The sequence below is a fragment of the Dipodomys spectabilis genome, unplaced genomic scaffold (assembly GCF_019054845.1).
Source record: "Dipodomys spectabilis isolate Male_0828 unplaced genomic scaffold, ASM1905484v1 ptg000783l, whole genome shotgun sequence".
In the NCBI taxonomy this organism is placed as follows: Eukaryota; Metazoa; Chordata; class Mammalia; order Rodentia; family Heteromyidae; genus Dipodomys; species Dipodomys spectabilis.
Window position 1 is genome coordinate 15,262,923 of NW_024871460.1, and position 24,306 is coordinate 15,287,228.

Genomic DNA, 24,306 nt, shown 5'->3' on the forward strand with positions numbered 1-24,306 from the left:
TGGAGTATCTCTAACTCTTTCAACAAGAGATGTTAAAGTAATTTCGGCATCTGACAATATGGTTGGGGGATCTGGACATTAGCTTGCTAGGGCAGCACTCTGTGGAAGAAACTGTACTTCTAGAGATGGGGGTATAGCCATGGCTTATTTCTGAATAATACTATGCAAAGTGCATATTACCTAGTCCCAGGATTCCTACCTGGTTAAAAGGTAGACTGCTTGCCATTCTTTCCACAGTTACAGTCTATAGTTTTATATTTGTAATACAGCTTTTATTATATTACAAAGATCAGAAAACTTATTATTTTCCTATATAGAGTATTTCTATTAAAAAAATAAACAACAAATAGTACCTACAGAAATACCTGCCTAAAAACTGTTTATTCTCCTCTTAGTATTCTCCTCTTAGTTTTAATACTCTATAAATGAACTTCCTCAACATATCTATTTAGTCTACCACATTACATGCTTGAAGAGAATCTATAGTTTTATCCTTTTCAAGGGTTTCAAAACAGTAAACGGCAACTATCATATGCAATGACTATCAAATTTCATACCACTTGTTTACATTAAAAATTGTAACAACATGAATTGTTAATAACAATACCTAAATAATATAGATGGCTGCATAAATTATGACTATTAAAAGCACATTTAGAAGTGACTAAGATATAAGAAAATCTTTGTGATCAATTATAAGTGAACAAAGACAAAATAATACATATAATAAAATGATACATTAAAAATAATCGGTACAGATGTATATAGACATCAAAAATGTCTGAATATAAATGTATATATTACATATATATGTGTGCATGTATATCCATATAAATACACATATTTTCAAAAGCTTATAAGAAAGACAATTAGGTTAACAGTGATTATATCTAGGGGAAAAATTCCTGGTAATTTTTATAAAATGACTAGAAATTTCCTCCATTTCTTAAATGTTCTTTAATAACTATTCATTCAGCAAAATAAAACAGATTACAGAAGAAATAGTTAATCTTGTATACAGCTTGCTTAATGTAGATGTATCCTTTAATATCTAGTTAATATAATCCTTAGATCTTCAGAATAAGCTAGATGATGCAAAGAAAATTTAGTACTTTATAAACTCAACCAAATCTTTATACACATTGTAGAAACTAGTACAGCCACTATGGAAAATAATTAAATTCAAAAAATTAAACTGAGCCGGATGCCAATGGCTTACACCTGTAATTCTAGCTACTCAGGAGGCTGAGATGTGAGGATCACAGTTTGAAGTTAGCCTGGGCAGGAAAGGCTGTGAGATACTTTTATCTCCAATAAACTACTCAGAAAAAGCTGGAAGTGGCACTGTGGCTCAAGTAGTTGGGCGCTAGCCTTGAGCACAGAGAGGCCAAGTTCAAGCCCTAGTACTGGCAAAATAAATAAACAAAAAAACAAACTGAAGTTACAATATGATCCAGCAATTCTACTTCTGTGTACATACTAAAAAAAAAAAAACTGAAAGAAGGGAATCCAAACAGGTAATTGCACAACAATTTTCATAGGAGTATCATTAGAGCATCCGAAGTAAACTACAACTATTACGAATCTATTTAGTAGTAGACAGTACTCAAGTGTCCAACAACAAATGAATTTATAAATATGGTATATACATACAATTAAATCCATCACTTTAAAAAGGGAGGAAACTTAACACATGCTCTAAGACAGATGAATGCTGAAGACATCATGTTAAGTGAACAGGCAAGACACACACACACACACACACACACACACACACACAGGCAAGACACACACACACACACACACACACACACACACACACACACACACACACACACACACACACACACACACACACACACACACACACACACACACAGCCAATTGGATATTCCACTTATATTAAGTACCTAAAGTCAGAGGCAGAAAGTAAAATGGTAGTGGGCAAGCAAGGACTCTAGGAAGAAGAGACAAAAGCATGTTATTATTTAGTAAGTACAATGATCCAGTTTGAGAAGATGGAAAAACTTCTAGAGATGGGATGTTGGGAATGGCTGCAAAACATTATAAGCATACCTAATGCAACTGAATTATAAACTTAAAAATGGTTAAAGTGGTAAATTTTATCTGTACCATTATTAAAAATATCCAAGATTATAAATTTTATTTCATGAATTTTTATTTTATTAAAAAAATTTTTTGAGGGGGTTCGGTCGTGGGGCCTGAACTCTGGACCTGGGCGCTGTCCCTCAGCTCTTCAGCTCAAGGCTAGTGCTCTACCACTTGAGCCACAGCGCCACTTCCGGCTTTTTTCTTTTTGCTTATGTGGTGCTGAGGAATCAAACCCAGGGCCTCATGCATGCAAGGCAAGCGCTCTACCACTGAGCTACCTTCCTAGCCCTCATGAATTTTTAGGACAATAATTTTTTGAATTTTATTTAAAAATGAATTTAAATTTTTCCATAAAAAAAGGGAATATATATAACTAAAAATCAAGCCAAGCAATCACATAGACTATAAATCAGAGACCAAAAAATGAGTTCTCCAATCAGAAGAAATGATACTGCATCATTTGTAAGGAAATGGAAAAACTTGGAAAAAAATTCTATTAAGTGAAGCCAAACCCAAAGAAACAGGTTGTATAGTTGCCATCATTTGTGGAAGCTAGAATGTGCCTGTAGATCTAAGTAAACACACTGGATGGTAAAAACAAACATGCAAACAAACACTGGGACAGGATAAATTATACAGGTCTCTTCCCACACAGTGAGACAAAACCAGGATATTCTTAGGAGAGGATCACCAACGCACAATACCTATGTGCATCTGATCAGATTAAAATAATATATACTGAAATATACTGCAGGAAATGGAAACAAGAAATTTTTTTCATTGTGGCTGTTTTTGTTTTCTTTTGACTTGTTTGTTCATTTATCTGTCTTTGATAGGGTAAGGAAAGGCACAGAGATGGGAGTGATACCAGACATTATGTTGAAAACGAATATATAACTTGTGGGTGGGGACAGGAAGGAAAAACTGGGAGCGAGGAAAAGGGGACATGGTTCAAAAAAAAATGTACTCTGACTTATGTAACTGTAACCTCTCTGTACATCATCTTTACAATAACAATAAAAATGTACAAAAAAGGAAAAAAAGGAAAGGGTAATATGTGCATTGCATTAATAGACAAAAGAATGTAACAAACATTTGCTAACTTGCTAACTTCCCAGAGCTACAGCCTTTCCACCCCTACCCCCACATTTCTGGGGCTTGAACTCTGGGTGTGGGCACTGTCATTGAGTTTTTTGAGCTCAAAGCTAGTGTTCTACCACTGGATCCACAGCTCCACTTCCAGCTCTTTTTGTAGGTTAGTGCAGACAGGACTCTAAGAATTTCCTGCCTGGGCTAGCTTCAAACTGTGATCCTCAGATCTCAGCCTCCTGAGTAGCTAGGATTACAAGCGTGAGCCATTGTTGCCCAGCTGCTACAGCCTATTTTTAATCCATAATGTGTTCAGCAGAAGTATAGTGTACTAAAAATAACATCATTACTATAATTATCATTAATATGTAACAACAAAATACTTATTATTACAAGCTAAGAGGAAATGGGAAGAATGAAAGGTATCACAGACTGGGTGTACTTTCAGAACAAACTTTAAGAGAATGCAATGTGTCAAGAAGTGGTCACCCTCAGATTGCAATGCTTTACCTACAGCCTTGCCTGAGCTGGCACCCACAGATATGTGCTACCACCCCTGGCATATTTATAGACGGTTGGGTCTTACTAACTTTTTGCTCCAACTGGCTTTGAACTATATCCCTCTGATTTCTACCTTGAGTAGTTGGTTTTACGAACATAAGCTACCATCCCCATCCCCACTTACCTGAAGTTAACTCCAAAGCTAGGTTTCTATGTGGTACTCTAAATACTCTGTTAAATAATAAATCAAGAAGACAGATGGTGTGAAATATAAGACTTACAGATATTTAAATACTTTCACTTTTATTAAATTGGGAACACTGGAAGTGTCTAGATTTATGAACTCTGTCTACTTATGGAAGGTTTTCCTCATGAACTCTTTTTCAATGTGTCTGAAAACTTTAGTTTCTAATGTGTGTTTTAGTATTTCATAGAAACAGAAATGGCAAATCATTCAAAACACAAAATAAATAAAAAGAATGCTTAAACATTTCAGTAAGACATTCTACTATGTGTACATACATTTGTGGGATAAGGAAACAGCAAATGCATCCTGTACTGGCGGAATAACATCAATTCAGGCTAGGCTAAGATTCAGCAGCTTTTGCAGCAGTAAGGGAAAAGGAAGACAAACACAATGAAATGGCCTCTTTAACACTTACCATCTACATGTCCATCTGCGGAGGCAATTTTATGCTTAACTTCTTTTTGTGACACCTGTTGAATATTTTCCCTTTGCTGTTTAGTTTGTTGCATACTATGAGTTTTCCAGAGTTTGCGTAACTCTTCTACCTCTGTCTCTGAGTCCTGTTTTTGCTCTTTTCCTTGTTTGCCTTTGTTAACAGTTTGCTTTTGATTAAATTCTGTGGTTTCTCCACAAATTATATTTTCTTTTCCACCTTCCTCTTGGTGTAATGAATTCTCAGGATGGAAAGAATCCTGGCCTGCGTGATCTTTTATACTTGTTCTTTGTTCTTTTCGGTCTGATGCTTCCTGAATGTTATCTGTATCCTCATCTTCCTTAGTGGTCATTTCAAGATTACTTAAATCAGTATCATGACATAAAGCCCCAACTTCATTTGTAGAATATCCAACATTGGATTTTAAGTGACCAGGAGTACTAGTTGACACTGATTTGGCTCTCAAACATTCTCCTTCAGTCTGATTGACAGTTTGCACAGATTCTGAAGACGTGCCAGATGACTTATCTTGTCGCAGCTCATCTGAAGAGATCAGCTCCTCTCGTATAGGAGAGAGTTCTGATTCTGTGAACACATCTTCAGAAAGAGACTCCTCAGTGCTCCTTGGAGCAGTGCTGGCACTATCATTACCTACATCACGGACTCTTGAGTCTGTTTCCTCGGTATTCATTCCTGCCATTTTCTTTGAATGGCAGAAATCCCTTCCTGATAACTGATCTATTTCTCTGTTATCAAACAAAATAAAAAATGATTAGACCTTAAATATTACAGTATTTTATTTTTCATGAACTAAATATTACATTAATATCACTGAAGTAACTTTTTAGGATGAAAAAGTACAAATTTTAACAGGATATAAAAATTTATTCATGAATAAAAATTTAATCATAAGTCAATTACTTTTCAGGAAACATAAATGTAAGGTTTCCTTGTCAGTAACCTTGTATAATTTTAATCTAAAATTTACTCATTCATGGAACAGAGAAAATAAGCATAGAGAAAGTTACAATTAAAAGTTTAAATCTCTAAGAATATAATTATTTATTATATATATATATATATATATAGGCTATGCTTATTTATATTCAAATAGAAATTAAACAAAAATATATGATTCTAATTCAAGGCTTAGAACCAACCTGAATGGAACACAGGCAAACAGGAAATCGCCAGGCTAATAGGAACCCATTTTTTTATTGTTGTTTTTGGTCAGTCATAGGGCTTGAACTCAGGGCCTGGGCACTGTCTCTGAGCTCTTTTTCTCAAGGCTAGCACTCTACCACTTTGCACCACAATGCCACTTCCAGTTTTTGAATGGCTAATTAGAGATAAAAGTCGCACAGACTTTCCTTCACAGGCTGGTTTCAAACCATGATCCTCAGATCTCAGTCTCTTGAGTAGCTAGGATTGAAGGTGAATGCCCAGAGCCCGCTTAATAGGAACTCTTAACAGTTCTAACAAAACTTGCTCAGGTAAAGCATTTAAATGTCAGATAAATGAATGGTTCATAATTTAATGCAGACTTCAACTGTTACGGACATTTATTTAGGGACATATTAACGTTTAAAAGTGACAGTTTATAGTTTAAATTCTGGAAAGAACTTATTTATCAAGGCTATTAATTTAGAATGATGATTTTAAGTGTTTTTTTGAAAATAGAAATTGTATAAATGCAGTGGAAAATAGTATTTATGCACATAAAGAATAATTTGTAAAAATAAGATGAAAAGTTGAAAGTCAATTTTTTTCTTGTTTGGCTTTCTTACTTTTTTAAAGTTTTCTGTAACAAGAATGCATACTTTTTGTTACTAGGAGGTATAAAATTGATTTAAGTATCAATTAGTTAGAGTCCAGTTCATAATCTCTGCTACCTTTGTACTGGATTCATCTTTTAGGAAAAGCATTTGTTATTTCACATACAATAGTGTCACCTACTGGTGATTAACTTAAACTACATCCAGAGTTCTTGGACTTCGGCAGTTTTGAGAATTTCTTTACATTTAATGGAACTTTCAGACTCTTCTGTAAGAGATAAAGATTACAAACCAAACAGGATATATTAAAAAGTGCTACCTACATGAGCGCTAATATGCTCAAAGGTTATTTATGCCAATGATAATGCTCACTGAAATCAACTTCCTAAGTAGTATAAGGAGAAAATCAAATCTTTAAACTCCCTTTTACCACACATGACATTATTTGAGAAAAACATCTACTTTATTTATCTGATTTAGTACAAAAATGTTTTTCTAATATATAAGGCAAGGCCTAAGGATTATTTTGGAGGCACAGAACATATATTTGAATAAAATGCATAATCTATTCAGGTGAGACTCAAAATGATAAACTAGATATTTGTTCCACATGTGGAACAGTTCCTGATTGTTCACAACAGAAGAATCCAAATAGCATAACAAAAATGGTAAAGCAGGGCAGCAGAAGCTCACCGGTGAATGACTATATACTCATATACACCTGCCTCATCAATCTAGCTATTCTCAATAATCTTCACAATGCAATTCATGTAATGTTCTTCCTTACTCCTCTGTAAATTACTTAGCCCATGGGCTAATTTTAAAACGGCCAATCCAACCCCGGGCTAGTGGCTCACACCTGTAATCTTAGCTACTCAGGAGGCTGAGATCTGAGAATCACAGTTCAAAGGCAGCCTGGGCAGGAAAGTCCGTGAGGCTCTTATCTCCAATTAACCACCAGAAAACCGAAAGTGGCACTTTGGTTCAAGTGGTAGACAACTCGCCTTGAGCTGAAGAGCTGAGAGACAGTGCCTAGGCCCAGAGTTCAAGCCCCACAACCAACAAACAACAACAAAAACGCCAATCCCATCCTTGTGAGTAAACATAGTGAACTATCAATATCAGTTAAAGTTAATACAGTTTTTAACTACTGCCAAAGTCATTAATGGAAGGTAAGGAAACTTTTCTATTACACATAAATCTTCTTTTACACTCTTATCCTTCACAACATACTCCATTCTTTGTATACTACATCTTTTTCCCCATGTATTTTTCATTGTTTTCTCCATTTATTTTCCTTCTGTTTCTATCTGTCCACTAATTAACTGGTCAAGTGTAAACCTTTCAAAGAATGTAACTAACCTGTATTATTATATAAATCAGTATAATACAAGGCTAACCCTTCCTATTATTGCAACTGTTTTATGTTATCTGCATACTTTTCTAGAGGAGAGGATGAATGCAAATACATAAATCATCAAATAAATAATGCTGTTCTCCTATAACAATGCTAGGCCTCAGGCATTTTTGTGGAAGGTCTGAAAACTACCTCTGACAATTATCTAAATAATAATAAATTAAGTAAGTTGTACAGGCTACTTTTCAAATATCTAACAAAAAAAAAACCAAATGTTTAATAGCTCCTAAAATGAAAAGTAGTTATACTAAAACTAGTAACAAGGATTAGGTTAGGGTCAACTATCTAGATGGAAAATAATTGCACAGGAATATAAGTATCATTCTTACACGGGTAAGGATTCCTTTATTTTGCTATCCAAAATTTCTTTGTACATTGCAGCTGACATCACCTCTTCCATTGGACACATAATGCCATAATCTTCACAGCCATTCTCTTGAACCAAAGGGTCACTTTTATGTGGATCAAACATTATATTATTTGGTGTAACTAAAAGCACACCACTGACTGTTCCCTAAAATTAGAAAAGAAAGTCACATTTAATCCTCAAATTTCAATTTCAAAAAAGATTCTAGCTAATTTTACTACTTTTCTTAGGCAATCTATTTTATTATACTGTGTGTGTGTGTTTTAAAACTACATCATTCTAATTAAAACAGCCAGTGAAAACAATCAAGTATACTGAGCACTGGTGGCTCATGTCTATAATCTCAGCAAAAGATGACCTTGTCAGAAAAGTCCAAAATAATTTGATGCTCAAGTGTAGAATACCATCTGAGCAAGCAAACTGAGGAAGCATGAAGCCTTGAGTTCAAACCCCCGTACCAGCAAAATAACAATAACAATGAAAATCCAAACAATAAGTAGTTAAAATTTGCAAGCTCAGGATAATAGCATACTATATCAGAAGGAATCTACAGTAAAGCAAAAATGCGAAGTCCTGCATGGCATGAGCCTGTATTTTACATGAATGTGCATACTTCTTCCTGTTTCTTCCTCATGACAGGTAGCAAATACAATTTTACATATACAATGTAGAATCTATTAAATTAGACTCAGAAGAGAGAAAATTGGTAGGAAAAGAGATTAATTTAATTATTATCAAGAACACATAACACTATCAAAACTAAGATTTACACAGTAAGCAAAGAGAGGGAAAATAAGAAACCAAGTTTGTACTTACAAATGAAAAGTACAATGACTGAAATGAAAAGTATTCTAGATATAATTGATAAGAGTATACGTGGTAGGAAAAAGTGATTTTAAGACTGCAGCAACTGGAATATCTAAAATGGAAAAAGAATCAAGAACTATAAATTGTGAGATGTTAAGCAGCCAAAAATATGCTCCAAGTTTTCAAAGGTAGAAGGGATAGGAGAAAAAAATAGTTTAAGAAATATGGCCAAATATTTCCAAATCTGATGTAAGATATAAACTCTTACAACTGGGCTGGGAAGGTGGCTCAGTGGTAGAGCGCTTGCCTTGCATGCATGAGGCCCTGGGTTCAATTCCTCAGCACCACATAAGCAAAAAGAAAAAAGCCGGAAGTGGCGCTGTGGCTCAAGTGGTAGAGCGCTAGCCTTGAGCTGAAGAGCTGAGGGACAGCGCCCAGGCCCAGAGTTCAGGCCTCAGGACCAGACCCCCCAAAAAACAAAAACAAATAAACTCTTACAACTAAGAAGCTGAAAAAACCCAAACACAATTTACTTTTCTCAAAAGAAGATAAGTAAACATTACTTTTTTTTTTTAAAGGAAATTTTGTTTGGGGCAATCATTAGTCCCTATTTTTTTTGTTTTTGTATTGGTCTTTATTCCTAAAGAAGCTATTATGTGTTTTCTTCTTGAATGCTGTTAGGACTTTAAAAAAAAAAAAAAAACAACAAAGTAATGTGGATGTGAGTTTTCCCAAAAAAGCAATATATCTAACCCCTTCCCAAATCATGGCACATTAGAATAAAATTATTCAAAATTAGTGAAAATACAACAGATTAGATATAATAAAAGAAATATGTTTTTACAAATCAAACCAAACAGGTTTCTCTTTAGAACAATGCAAATCAGAAAAGAGTAGTCTTTATAATGTTTTATAAAGAGAAAGAAAACTTTGCTAACTGAAAACTGTGTCTATAGCTATATTAACTTTCAAAAATAAAGAAAATGGCAAAGAAGTTATATAAAAATATTTGCTCATGGGAAGATGTTCATCACATGTCTTCAGGCAATTTCTAATTAAAGCAACGAAGATACTGCTATAGAACTATTAGAATGGCTAAAATCTAAATTACTGCAACAAGATGTGTAACAAGAGGAATTCCCACTGCTCAAAGGACACAAAACAGTATAAGCCCTTTGGAAGACCATCTGGCAGTTTCTTATTAAGTTAAAAATAATGTGAACTTATCATTGGCAGTCATGCTTCTTGGTATTTAAACAAGGTGAAAACTTACATGTATACCAATGTTACAAATATCTGTTTACAGATTTATCCATTAAGTACCAAAACCCAAAGTGACAAATATGCCTTTTCATAGAGGAAGAAGATAAACTGTGGTATATCCATACAGTGAAATATTATTCAGCAATTAAGATAAATGAGGCACTAAGCCATTTAAGACACGAAGCATTCTTAAACTTTACATGTTGCTAAGTGAAAGAAGCCCATCAGAAATCACACAATTAATACTGTTTGATTTCAACTAGATGATCCTCTGGAAAGAAGTTATATGGTAGAGAGATCATTAGTAACCACAGACTCAGAAAGATAAAAGGAAAAAGGATAAAGAGAGGCTCATAGCAGTTTATAAAGCAATGAAATATTCTACACAATACTAGTAGATGCTATTATGCTTTGTTTAAGCCTGTAGAATATATGACCCAAAATTAAAATTGCAGACTTATCTGAATACTAGCTCATTAATCATGACAAAAATAATAAACACATTAGGAAAACTGGGGGAAAGTGAGAGAATGTGTGAACTCTACTTTCAATTAAATTCTTCATCCATTTAAACTGTTCTGCAAAAAAAATCATTAATATCATTAATAAAGATCTTATTAAGGATAAGAAGAATAGAAGAAAACAAGATTTAAAAGTATTCTAGCTGGTTGCTGGTGGCTCACACCTGTAACCCTAGCTACTGAGGAGACTGATCTGAGAATCATGGTTCAAAGACAACTGGTCAGGAAAGTCCGTGAGATTCTATCTCCGTGATTCAAATGGTAAGAGTTCTAGTCTTGAGCAAAAAAGCTCAGGGACAGTACCAAGGCAGCCTCAGAACCTGTATATACAAAAAAAAAAAAAAAAAGGCTAATAGATTATTAGTTGGGCACCATTTTCTCATACCTGTAATCCTAGTTACTCAGGAGGCTGAGATCTGAGGATCACAGTTCAAAATAAACCTGGGTAAGAAAGCCTGTGAGAATTTTACATCCAACCAACCACCAAAAAGCCAGCAATGGAGCTGTGGCTCAAGTGGTAGAGCCCTAGCCTAAGTGAAAAAGCTCAAGGACATTAGCTAGCCCCTGAGGTCAAGCTCTAAGACTGGCACACACAAATAATTCTTTATTCCTAGGCCTTGAACTCTTGAGACTAGGTGCTGTCCATTTTGCTAATTTTGTCTCCTTTTGCTCAAGGCTAGCATTCTACTAGTTGAGCTACAGAACCACGTCTGGCTTTTTTAGTGATTATCTCAAGAGTCTCATGGACTTTCCTGCTCAGGCTGGCTTCGAACCATGATCCTCAGATCTCAGCCTCTTGAGTTGCTAGGATACCACCAGTGCCAGTCTCCATTAACTTTTAATAAACAGTATTTATGACAATATAATTACCAAAAAGAAGAAAAATGCTTTTGTAAGACATTCAGCAAACACTGAAAGAATATATCACCTGTTGAACTGTGCTATAAATTAAAACAAAGTTTGCAGGTAAAAGGAAAAATGATACCAGTTTGAAATCTGGATCCACACAGAGGAATGAAGGGCATAGAACATGATGAGCTGGAAATGTAACAAATTTTTCCTTTACTTTTTAAAAAGTATCTTAAATTAATAATTTAAGGCAAAAATGAACAATGTACTTATACAGTAGATAAATACTAGTTATCTCTCTACTTGTGTATTACACTAAATTGGCCAAATTCAACAATCTAAATGTAACCAGTAATGGTCTTTTTAAATATGCTTTCTGAAATACTCCAGCAACAGTAAAATAGCTGTGTCTCACTGCAATCAATTTAGTTCTATCCCATGCCTTTAACAACTGCAACAGAACACCAGATGCTAAGCTATAAGCAAGGTCTGTGCTCATTACTACTAATAATTTGTTAAAACATTCAAATGTAAATTCTCTAAGACATGATTAAAATATTTCTCTAATGTTGCATTCAGTACCTTGCCACTGGTGATATATTTACAATTAATTTTTAGGAATTTCTCAGTAAATGCTTCTTCTTCTTCAGAAGTAGAAGATACAACTCTTGAAGGTCGAATTCCAGTAACGGTGGATGAGGGAGTTGCCTCTTTTGGAAAAACTACATCAGGATTCTTTAAAAACAAAAACAGGAACATTGAAAAAAAATAAAGCTAAAGAAATAAATACATTATTGAAACCAAATGAGTAGCTATCCTCATAAGTACTTTTCCTTTCTTACCATATTGTAGAAGTTAGCCAAAAAAAATCTTATATAAAAAGTTTAAAATTTGAGAGTCTTGTTTTCATGATGAGTAAGGATCTCAAATGTGATATAAACTCCATTTGTAGTCATTTTTGGTAAAGGGATGTACATATGAATTACATATATTCACCTATATAATATATATATTGTTACCTAGAAAGCATTAACATCTACATTACTTATATCTTTACCCTCCACACTGTCACTATAAATGCTTGAACTCCTGTTAACAAAACTACTACTTCTGATAAGCCAGATATCCAACAGGTATTAAGGGGAGGAAAAAAGTAAAGAGTTTGTCTATGATTCCCAGGTAGGTATATAACAAATATATTCACTGCAGGACTATTTCAAATTTAAAGTTACAAGGAGTTTATTAATATCATTCTACAAAGGATAAGGCCCATCTCACAGTTTAACTTTTCCAGTACTATGTACCATTCTCACAGGACAGCCTACATATCTTTTCTCACAATGTTGTTAAGTAGTTAAAATGATACATACAATGATATACATATATACATATGAATATATATATATATGAATATATATCTATGTATGTCATCGTATATATATACTGAGTCACACCTATCAAAACAAGAACAATTTTTAAAAATTAAAAAAAATAAATGATCAGTGTTTCCTTCTTATTACATAGTGATAACTCTGATGATACCACTTAAACCATTCCCGAAGCATTTTTGCTTTATTTTCAAATAGGGTCTCCTTTTACCATGGCCAGCCTGGACCTTGAGCCTACTATTTATACTTCCCAAATAGCTGGGATAACAGTCACATAGTATGTCCAGTTTTGTATTGGTTGAAAAAAGTTTTCACAAACATTTCACCCAGTGGCCTTAAACTGTAATATTCTGGATACCAACTACAAGTCACAAAGATTACATACATGACCAACTTCAACTGGTTATATTTTAAATTTTAAAAAAATTTACTGGGCACAGATAGCTCTTATCTGTAATTCTAGCTACTCAGGAGGATGAGATCTTAGAATTGTGGTTGAAACCTAGCTGAGGCAGGAATCATCGTAACTCTTGTCTCTTCAATTAACCAGCGAAAAAGCTGGAAGTGGCTAGTGGTAGAGCACTAGCCTTGAGTAAAAAAGGTCAGAGACAGCACATAGGCCCTGAGTTCACACCCTACCCACAACAGCACAAAAAAGCCAGAACCTTACAAAAAAAAAGAAAGAAAAAGAAAAACACAAAAAACAAACCAATCTTTTCATATCTTATACACACTAATTTGTGTAACAGTTTTCATACTAGCAAGATTCTCCTGAGCTATGAAAATTTTGACACTTTCTAGTGTCACAGTTCAAATGTCCCTTACTAAATAGTAAGGACATTTTTTGATCTCATGGACAGAGATTAAAGAGAATCAAACTTTGATATAACATTGTCTGACCTAAACAATTTAATTCCCTCAACTTACTTGAGAGCAGATTTTTTTATACTTCCTTTCATATAGCCTTCTAAATTATAGGGATAATCTCTAGGGCCAGGAAAAATATACATGTGGAAGGAAAGTTTCGTGCAAAATACCATGAAACAACTATGCTAAATGTGAATAAGAGCCAGGTGTTGGTAGTTCATTCAAATAATCCCAGCAACTCAAGAAGCTGGAGTGAGATCTGAGGATGATGGTTTGAAATCAAGACAAGGTAGAAAAGTCTGGGTAACAGGGTTCAAAAGGAAATCTACTCATTACTTTACTTAAGTAACTGTAAACCCTCCTCCTCCATTCATCACCTTTATAATAAATACATTTTTTTAAAGAAGAAAAGTCTGTAAGACTCTCATTTCTAATTAATCAGCAAAAACCAGATGTGGAGGTATGAGTCAAGTGACAGAATGCCAGCCGTGAAACACAGCACCCAGGACAGCACCCAGTATCAGCACGTGAGCACGCACACACACGCACGCACACATGCACGCACGCACACACACACACCATACAAGAAAAAAACAGGATTTAAGTGAAATTAGATTTTAAAGGGTTATAGACTACTGCAAATCATATACAGTAACAAAACAAGATGCTTTTTAATCTCATTTTCTCAAAGTATCAACTTTACACTCATCTTATTTTGTTACTAAGATGTGTGTATCACATACAAATTCATTAAGCACAACTAATTACATAAGTGGTCAATAATAATTTAAATGGAAATTTATTAAATTCTGCTGTATTTAAATACAGTATATGGATCTTTTCATTTAATTTTTACTCAGACATACATGGTATATACCACTGCTCCAAGTTTTAAGGATACTTAATGCTTATTCAAACTCCATAGTGTGCCAAATGATGAGATGAAACTGAGATGCCAAAACCAATTGCCAAATGAATTGGAGAGCTTAACTACAGTAATACATGTTTCCTTTTAAATCTTCTAATAAAGGATAAATGGCCCAAGCGGGAAAAAATAACTGTAGCAGAACCATCAGAAGTTGTAGCAAACTAGCAAAAACCAACAAATTCTGTTTATATCTTCTCAACTATTCTAAAACAGTTGTTTAATTTTTTACTATGAATGTTCCCACCTACCATGTAAACATACTATAATATAGAAATATAAACAATTGAGCAGTGCAGATAGTTATACAGAAATATTATTTTGGAGCCCAGTAATGAATTCTAGGCAAAAATTAGATCAGATAAAATTTAAAAACTTAATGTCCAAAAGGAATATTTCTAACCGCTGCATACAATAGTTGCAAAAGTGATGACTATTGCATTAGGAAAAAGTTCAAGCCCTTTTCTACCTCTTATCTCATTCTTTGATCTATTCCAAGTATAAAGAATTTATTCATATGACCAGTCAAACTAAAGATGACTTTGGGGTTATATTTGATAGTAGCTGAGTCACTATTGATTGAGTCACTGAGAAAGTCACAGGACTTTCTTCATCTTTCAACCACAAGTAAAAATGAAGAAACATTTTCTCTGAGGAGAAAACCTGGCCTCTTTCTCTTTTTTTTTTTTGACTTTATGCCATCCATCCAAGAATGCCAGGTTCTTTAAGGTTGAAGTACAGTTTTCCAGTCAGAAAAAAAAAATACTACTGTTCACATAATTACACTTTAGGATTGAAAACTTAAGCTACATTAGCCTATCATTGCACAGTTTTCCTTTGTCATGTCCCAATATGCATACATCACTGAATGCCTTAGGGAAATGGTATAGCTATGCTCAAAGCATTATTCTGAGCCCAGTGCTGGTGGTTCGCACCTGTAATCCTACCTACTTAGGAGGCTGAGACCTGAGGATGATAGTTTGCAGCCAGATTATACAGAAAAGTCCATGAGACTCCAACTCCAAAATAACCAGCATTTTTTTTTTTTTTTTGCCGGTCATGGGGCTTGACCTCTAGGCCTGAATGCTGTTCCTCAGCTCTTCAGCTCAAGGCTAGCGCTCTACCATTTGAGCTACAGTGCCACTTCTGGTTTTCTGGTAGTTTATTGGAGATAAGAGTTTCATGGACTTTTTCCTGCCCAGGCTGGCTTTGAACTGCAATCCTCAGATCTCAGCCTCCTGAGTATCTTGGATTACAGGCATGAGCCCCCAGTGCCCTGCTATTTGATTGTTTTTTTTTTTTTTTAGTATTCTATAACATGTACTTAAAAGCTGCTTTTGCTGAAAAGCACTGACTCCTTGCTTAGGTCCACACGTTCACTGACAGGAGGAAAATACACAGGCATCCTTGCCTCCATTTTATATCTGTGTCCTATGCCCTGAGCCATTCTCTCCTATAGTTCCTTTGTCACCACCTTGGAATCCAGAAAAGATAGAACTGAGGATAAATGTTCTGTGATAAGCAGAGTTATTATCTGCCAAAAAGCAATTAGACTTATTACAAGACCCCATCTGCCAATCTGAGACAATGAGTTACCCAACTATCCAGCTTGGTCCTACCTAAGACTACCTATGGCTTCTTGATCAAGTGTGTGATTGGGACTGTTTAATACCTATCAGTGCCTCTCCCCCAGTACCTTTTTCTGTTTAAACTTAAATGACTTCTGGGGAAGATGAGGTAAAATGCTATCTTACCTCTTCCACATCAACTAAACTTCTTCTTTCTAACCTATGTCTAACTCACTTTTCCCATTATTAACACACTGGGGCACATGACCAGACCTGACCTATGGAACCCAGGTATGTGAGCCTGGGCCCTAGAAATCCTGAGATAATTCTTTTATCGATGTACCAATCATTAAATCTGATTTCTATTCTTATCAATAAAAGGTAACAAATAGCTGGGTGCTGGTGGCTCACTCCTATAATCCTAGCTACTCAGGAGGCTGAGATCTGAGGATTGCAGTTCAAAGCCAGCTCTGGTAGGAATGTCCAAGAGACTCTTATCTCCAATTAACCACTAGAAAAACTGGAAGTGGCATTGTGGCTCAAGTCCAAGCCTGGAGCTGAAGAGCTTAGGGACAGTGCCCAGGTCCAGAGTTCAAGCCCTATGACCAACCAAGAAAAAAAAACAACAAAAAAACAAAAAAAAAGTAACAAATATAATGCAAATTAAGGATTCCTAACTAAAAATCCAAATCTGAAATTTTCTGAAATCCAAACCTTACTAAGTAATAAATACCATGAGGCCACAGTGGCCTAAAGGCAGAATACTAACTCTTAAAGACTAAAAGTAGAGTACTAGAGCTTGTATGAATAACTGTGGGCAAATTAATTAGTAATACTGGTTTACCATTTGATATCCTAAACCTTGGGTGAAAGGTACCTTGTACAGTTAACAGGGAAACATGAAAGAATCTCTCATAGGAATCTAACCACTAAATGGAGGAACTGTCTTTTAAGCAAACAAAAGTCATTATGAAAACGGAAAATTATAATTAGTATTTATGTAGAAAAGGGCAAAGAAACATAAAACTCCTTTAAAATGAGTTTAATTTTTTTTAAAGCTAGCCAAGACAGAGATAAATCCCAAAGACCCTTATCTCTACTTTTAATTAACTAGGCAAGATGCTAGAATGTTTCAAATGGTAGAGGTGGTACCATCATGGGTCTAAGTTCAAGTCCCCATACTGGCACAAAATTAAAAAAAAAAAAAACACACAAAAAACCATGATGAACATATATACTGTGGGATGTCTCCATAGCCATCTTTGAAAGGCAGGTATACTTACAGTGGTCTTATCAAATTCAGCTTCTGATGATGTTGGTGACAGAGGACTTATAGGGCTTAGAGATGGAGAGCTCTCAACACTGGAGACATATTCAGGATCAGGAACATATAAAACCTGTAAGAAAACATTCACATAAAGATTAAGAGAGGGAGCCAGGCGCTGGTGGCTCACGCCTGTAATCCTAGCTGCTCAGGAGGCTGAGATTTGAGGATCATGGTTCAAAGCCAGCCTGGGCAGGAGAGACTGTGAGACTCCTATCTCCAATAAAACCATCAGAAAACTGAAGTGGCGCTGTAGCTCAAGTGGTAGAGCGCTCGCCTTGAGCTGAAGAGCTGAGGGACAGCGCCCAGGCCCAGAGTTCAAGCCCCACGGCCAGCCGACAAAAAAAAAAAAAAAAGATTAAGAGAGGGCTGGGAAGGTGGCTCAGTGGTAGAGCACTTGCCTTGCATGCCTGAGGCCCTGGGTTTGATTCCTCAGCACCACATAAGCAAAAAGAAAAAAGCCAGAAGTGGCGATGTGGCTCAAGTGGTAGAGCGCTAGCCTTGAGCTGAAGAGCTGAGGTACAGCGCCCAGGCCCAGAGTTCAGGCCCCACGACCGGACCACCCAACGCCCCCCCAAAAAAAGATTAAGAGAAACTGAAATGGTAATACTCAGATAATTATCTATGAGCAAGCACCATTAATAATAATTTTTAACAATAAAGAGAAATAAGTAAAAAATATTCATATTATAACAATATATATGAACATAACAGGTCTGACAAAGTAAATTTTAAATTGATGCAGACAGATGAAATAAGAAATAAAGAATGATAGAGAAACAAGTGTTCACCTTAAAGGAAATTTGGCAATAGCTAATGAAATTTAAATTGTACATATATCTTTCATCCATATTACTTCTAGGAATTCTCCCTAGTGAAATACCTAGTGATAGATACATACATACATATGCACAAGTGTTAACCATAGCAAAGTTAACATTACCAAGAAAGTTAAAACAGCCTAAAGATTGTGACTACAGCTATAAACTATATCAATAAGATGAATCACTATGTATAGATGAGATTGGGAGAACTAGGCATGTTAGCATATACCTGCAATACCAGCACTTAGCAGGCTGAGGGAGGAGAGCTTGAGTTTGAGGCAAGCCTGGAATATGTGAGTTTGAAAACAGCCTGAACTATACCTCAAACACTGCAACCTCAAAAAAGTAAGAAGACAGAAAATGGCTGAGCTAGTGCTGTGCTTAAATAGAACATTTTTCAAGAATCAATGTTAAAAATTTAAAACAAAAAAAGTAAAATATTTAACCCCAAAGGAGAAAGACATGAATGTGCTTGAAAGTACATGTGAGGTGGGAAAGAAAATGAACAGTTTGGAATACTGGAAATTTTAGTCAATTTGCATGAACTGCTTTGAATATTTAAAAAAATTATTTAAAGATATACTTGAAAAGGCAATTATTTAAATTATGTATTAAACAGGAAATTCATAGATATAATGATACTTTTTCTTGCAGAGCCAACATGATTTATTCAAAGCATACAAAAATTATTATTCTCAAATTTTCTACATTAATAACCATGTGCAAGGAATACTTTCTACTTAATGATTCTGAACACCAACCCAATTAAATAACAATACCTGTCCAGTAACGACTGCTCGGGAGAATAACTTATTTAGTTGAACAAGTTCATTGGGCGTTGTATCGTACTTCAGGGCTATGCTATTCAAAGAATCCCTTGATTCAACCTGTTCCAAAGAAAAAAGTAAGTTATTTTATTTTTGTAAACCAGAAAAACTATCCAAAATGTTTATTGATTATTACTATGGGTGGGGCAGCAGGAGAGTCTGAAGCCCACAAAATACAACTGAGCTCTCCCCTTCCTCATGCCATCTGCGTAAATTCCTTCATTTACACAATATGGTATCTTAACTGAGATAATACAAAATCTCTCTGAAGGGCTAGGGGTATTGGCTCATATAGTAGAATGCTTGTCTATCTAAAGAGGGATAACTCTGAGTTCAACCCCTGGTGCCACCAAAAAAAAAACAAAAAACAAAAAAAAAACCTCTTTAAAACAAATTTTATAGAACTATCTACATGAACTACTCTCCTACTACCAACCACAAGTTTTATTCTCACAGTGCCTACTAAATAGAATGATTATGTTAACCATAAACACCAATATAGTTATAAAAGCAAGAGAATTTGACTGCTTAAGCAGTTGCAGCAACAGCTGCAGGAATAGTGAGATAAGCATAGAGAAACATCAATAGAGTATCAGGGCAGTTATGTCTAATCAGGAGGCAGACAACATTAGGATAGCAGTTCAAGGCCAACCTGGAAAAATGGTTAGTAAGACCCCATCTCAACAAATAAGCCAAGGCAGTGGTGGTTCATAATTGTAATCCCAGGTATGGGGGAGAGCACAGTTATACCATCGTGACGAAAATATGAGATGCTATCCAAAAATTTACCAAAGCAATTAAACAGGCTTGGGAGTATAGATCAAACAGTAGAGCCCTTCCTAGTAAAAAAGGTCCTGAGTTTAAACCTCAGTGTCACCCAAAAAGAACTTAAGAACACAGAACCCAAGAAACAGCAAAATAAAAATAAGAGCAAACTGATGTGATAAAATTATACATTATATAGGTATCTATTATTTATCTTATATAAAATATATATTAAAGTATAAGATACAACTAAGACTCAAAAAAAGATTATTGAGTGGAGTTGTGAAAGTAAAGGCAAGTCGGAAGCAAAGGTAAGAAAGTGATGCTGACTCTAAATAAAGTTTCACCAGAATGAAGAACAGAATGAATGGGAAAGAAAATAAGGAGATCCAACATTATGAAAGGATGGGAGAAGGAGCATCATTATTTTACAAGCTATGATTTGATAATTGATAATCAGAAATACAAACAGTGGCTGTGAACGTAGCTTAGTAGTAAAGTGCCTGCCTGGCATGTGCGAAAAGCCCTGGTTTTGATTCCTCAGTACCATATAAACAGAAAGAACAGGAAGTAGCACTGTGGCTCAAGTAGTAGAGTGCTAGCCTTGAGCTAAAGAAGCTCAGGAACAGTACCCATGCTCTGAGTGCAATCCCCAGGACTGGCAAAAAAGAAGAAAGAAGAAGACAGAAGACAGAAGACGAAGACGAAGATGAAGAAGAGGGGAGGGAAGGAAGGAAGGAAGGAAGGAAGGAAGGAAGGAAGGAAGGAAGGAAGGAAGGAAGGAAGGAAGGAAGGAAGGAAGGAAAATAAACATCAGTGGAAAAGTGCAAAGAAATACAAAGTACTCACATCTGAAATTGATGACAAAATCAAAAAGAATAGCAAGAACAGGAAGACAATGAGGACAACACAATGAAGCATGATAGAAGAATGTAATATAATTAATTAATTTCAAGGAAAGAATTAATTTCAAGGAGAGAGAGAGAGAAAGAGAGAGAACACAGCAGGAGAGGACAGCACTGAAGTTTTCCAGAAGTTATGAATGATATGATTCCTCAGAAAGAAACCAAACAAACAGGATAGAGTATTTCTAAAGCTAGATTTTGTTTAATAGAAATAAAATGAAAATTAATATTTAAAAAATCTGCAGAAGTATAAAGACAATAAGGAAAAGTTTCAATATAAGCAATAAAAATAGAGCTGTCTAGAAATGAATGAAAATAAAAGGAAAACAGGAAGACATGAGACAGTGTGCTACCAACTTACTGAGAAAGATAACTGTTAGCTTACAAATCTAGACAACTAAACTATGAGCAATGAGGTGGAAATGAAGCTTTTAGAGATACTAATTCTCAATGAAAGAGTTATTACAACACCTCAAATGGAGACAGGTAAAACTGGGAAAAACAGATGATAAATAGGAAGCAACAAGAAGAAAAGGCTTAGGTTTGAGAATTGAAAAAAGTGTTTTGAGTACAAAGGTGCATTGGAGTAAAAAGAAAAATAATTGTACTGATTTTAGAATTTAACATATACTAGAATACATATATATACATGTATAAAGATAACTGCACATGTGTACATATGTAAATATATACACACGCATTTTATACATATGTATGCTTTTAACTTTAAGGCTACCTGAAATACAATGATTACTTATATTCTACAAGTATTCTGGAAATACTTTTAAGTTAGAGCATAAATATTTTAAGGATGTTCTTTTCTTTATTTTCCAAATAGGGTCTAGCTACATTTTTCTGGATTGACCTGAAACTTCTGGGCTTGAGCAACCCCGTCTCATTCTTCAGAATAGCTAGAACTTCAGATGAGCAGCACAATGTCTAGTTTGGATCTCAAATACTTAAAAAGAAACAAACTTGGAGCATAATGTATAAAACATTTTATTTTAAGAGACATTAAGGGGCAGGGTGTTGATAGTGCAAGCCTACAATGTCAGCAACTTGGGAGGCAGAAATTGGGAGGATCAAGTTCAGATTAGCCTTGGCAAAGACCAAGGCTCCAAGTTAGGAAGACCTCATCTCAACTAATACTGATCAGCAATTCAGGAAGTAAAAATAGAAGGAGTATAATCTAGGCAAGCCTAGGCCAAAACATAAGACCCTTGTCGAAAAACAAAGCAGAAAAGGCTGGGAGCATGGCTCAAGTGGTACAGCTCCTTCTGAGCTAAGTACAAGTTACTGAGTTCAAACTCTGGTACTGAGAAAAAAAGGAAAAAATAGGGAAATATATGCTCACTTAAATATCAAATATAGGGAATCTAACAATATAGAGAAATATATGCCAACTTAAATACCAAAATTATGTTATATTAAAAATTTTATATGAATATATTACAGACTAGTAAGTATGGGGTATAAAACAACATGGGGGTTATGTTGATGGTTCTTGTTGTAATACATAAGCCCCTGAGCCCAAACTTGAGGGCTCATTTAGGGTTTTTTGTGTGTCCTTTGGGATTTTCTTGTTGTTGTTGTTGTTGTTATTGTTTTACTTTGTTTTGGTACTGTTTTCTCCATTTATAACCAAATCAGTCTCGTGATGTTTTCAAAACTTTTACTGATGTCAAATGGAGGAAAAGAACAGGAAGAAAAAATTTTTTACCAAGTAATACAATTTTTAAAGCTAAGCTGTTTAAAAGATGCTTTTTTTTAACCTGTCTGTTTTTGTTCCTCACTCCTCGCCCCCCCTCAAAAAGTGGAACACTCCCAGGGAGAAAAGGAAGGTTCCACAGGCTCCTTTATTCAGAAGGAGAAGTGCTAAGCCCAGGATTCAGTAACCCCCTCCCCCAACCGGAATTCTCCTGTGATTCCCAGTTGGTTGCTCCCAAGATGAAAACACATCCTTTTAACAATTTTGAGGATCAATCGCTTCAAGGAGTTCATGTCAGTATTGTATTTATGGTTTTACAATAAAACGACCTTTAGGAAAAACAACAACAACAACAAAAAACAGTATCTTACTTCCTTTTAGAAATTATTTTAATAATCTATTATGTGGAAAAAATGAAGAAAAGTCTCAACAGAGAAGTGCTAAAAGATGTTTATAACAGTTCTGGTGAATACTTGATTTTTCAAAGGTCATTTATGACATTAGAAAAAAATTCTTCAGTTTTCCATTAATCTTCCCCAAAGGATAATGATTTTACAAATTAGTTTTGTTACAGACAGCACAGTTTACTGAACTATAAGGAAAGAATGATAAATTTCTAAAATCAAGCCAACAAACTATAATTCTTCCTAATCATGGTACATGCCATTGATCTATCTATCCTATGTATTTATGAGCATGAAAATAAATCTTATTCTTACAACTTATTCCTTATTCTTATTCCTACAGTTTAGCAGACACTAAGTAATAAATCATTATATAAATCTTTGGCTATTTAACCTTATCTTTTCAACTCTATAGTCTCAGTTTTTCTTTTGATAGCTATAAATTTAATTCTATCTTATAATATACAGTTCCTATCCTATAAACACTTCTATCTCAAACTGACAATTATACAATGTATAAAAATAACCTAATACTTTAATTTACTGTTCAACTTTAAGGATGAATGGTTAGTAATTAAAATTCACATAAGAGCTCATGGCAAAACAAATGTTAATGTTCACATTGGCATTTTATTTTATTTTCTCTATGTGTGTGTGTGTGGGGGGCGTGGTACGGGGGCATCATACTCTTGTGCACTGCTCTTTTGTTCTGGGCTGGTGTTTTATCCCTTAGCCACACACAACTCCAACTCTGTTTTTTTTTTTTTATGATTACTTCAGATAAGAAGATCTGTCTGCCCAAGCTGGCTTCAAACCAGGATCCTCCAATCTCAGCCTCCTGATTAGTTAGAATTATAGGTATGAGCCTCCAGCACCTGGCTAAAATTGCTATTTTTCTTAATATAGTTATAATGTTAGAAAACATGAAATAAAATTAAGCTAACTTAAAATAAATTACATGTTAACATTAAGTAAATAACCTAATAAACCAAACTCAAATTCTCAAAATAACCTGAAGTAAACAAAATTGCAGTAGAGAGGTTTGAGATTGTGCTAACAATGTAAAAATAAGCTCCATTTTCACAGCTGGAGAAACTTAGTTGTCAACTTACCTTTTAACTATCATATCTGCCAATATACTGATTCTGTATGTGAGATCATAAGGAAGATCACATTTCTTAAGAAACATATTTTCCCCTAAAATCCTAATCTAATAAAATGATTGTAGGGGCTGGGAAGGTGGCTCAGTGGTAGAGCGCTTGCCTTGCATGCCTGAGGCCCTGGGTTCAATTCCTCAGCACCACATAACCAAAAAAGAAAAAAGCCAGAAGTGGCGCTGTGGCTCAAGTGGTAGAGCGCTAGCCTTGAGCTGAAGAGCTAAGGGACAGTGTCCAAGCCCAGAGTTCAGGCCCCACAACCA

The 24,306-nt window shown here is 35.0% G+C and overlaps 1 protein-coding gene across 7 annotated transcripts in view; it reads right to left on the reverse strand.

Moving 5' to 3' along the window:
• Oxr1 (oxidation resistance 1) overlaps nucleotides 1-24,306 on the reverse strand; it is a 200,000-nt gene that overhangs the window by 31,441 nt on the left and 144,253 nt on the right. For all 7 annotated transcript variants that reach the window (XM_042672918.1, XM_042672920.1, XM_042672917.1 and 4 more), the window contains exons 3-7: nucleotides 19,057-19,164; nucleotides 17,413-17,526; nucleotides 11,964-12,116; nucleotides 7,904-8,088; nucleotides 4,365-5,128 (exon numbers count right to left, since the gene is read on the reverse strand). In XM_042672918.1, coding sequence (XP_042528852.1) covers nucleotides 4,365-5,128; nucleotides 7,904-8,088; nucleotides 11,964-12,116; nucleotides 17,413-17,526; nucleotides 19,057-19,164 — 1,324 coding nt within the window. The remainder of the gene's footprint in view (nucleotides 1-4,364; nucleotides 5,129-7,903; nucleotides 8,089-11,963; nucleotides 12,117-17,412; nucleotides 17,527-19,056; nucleotides 19,165-24,306) is intronic.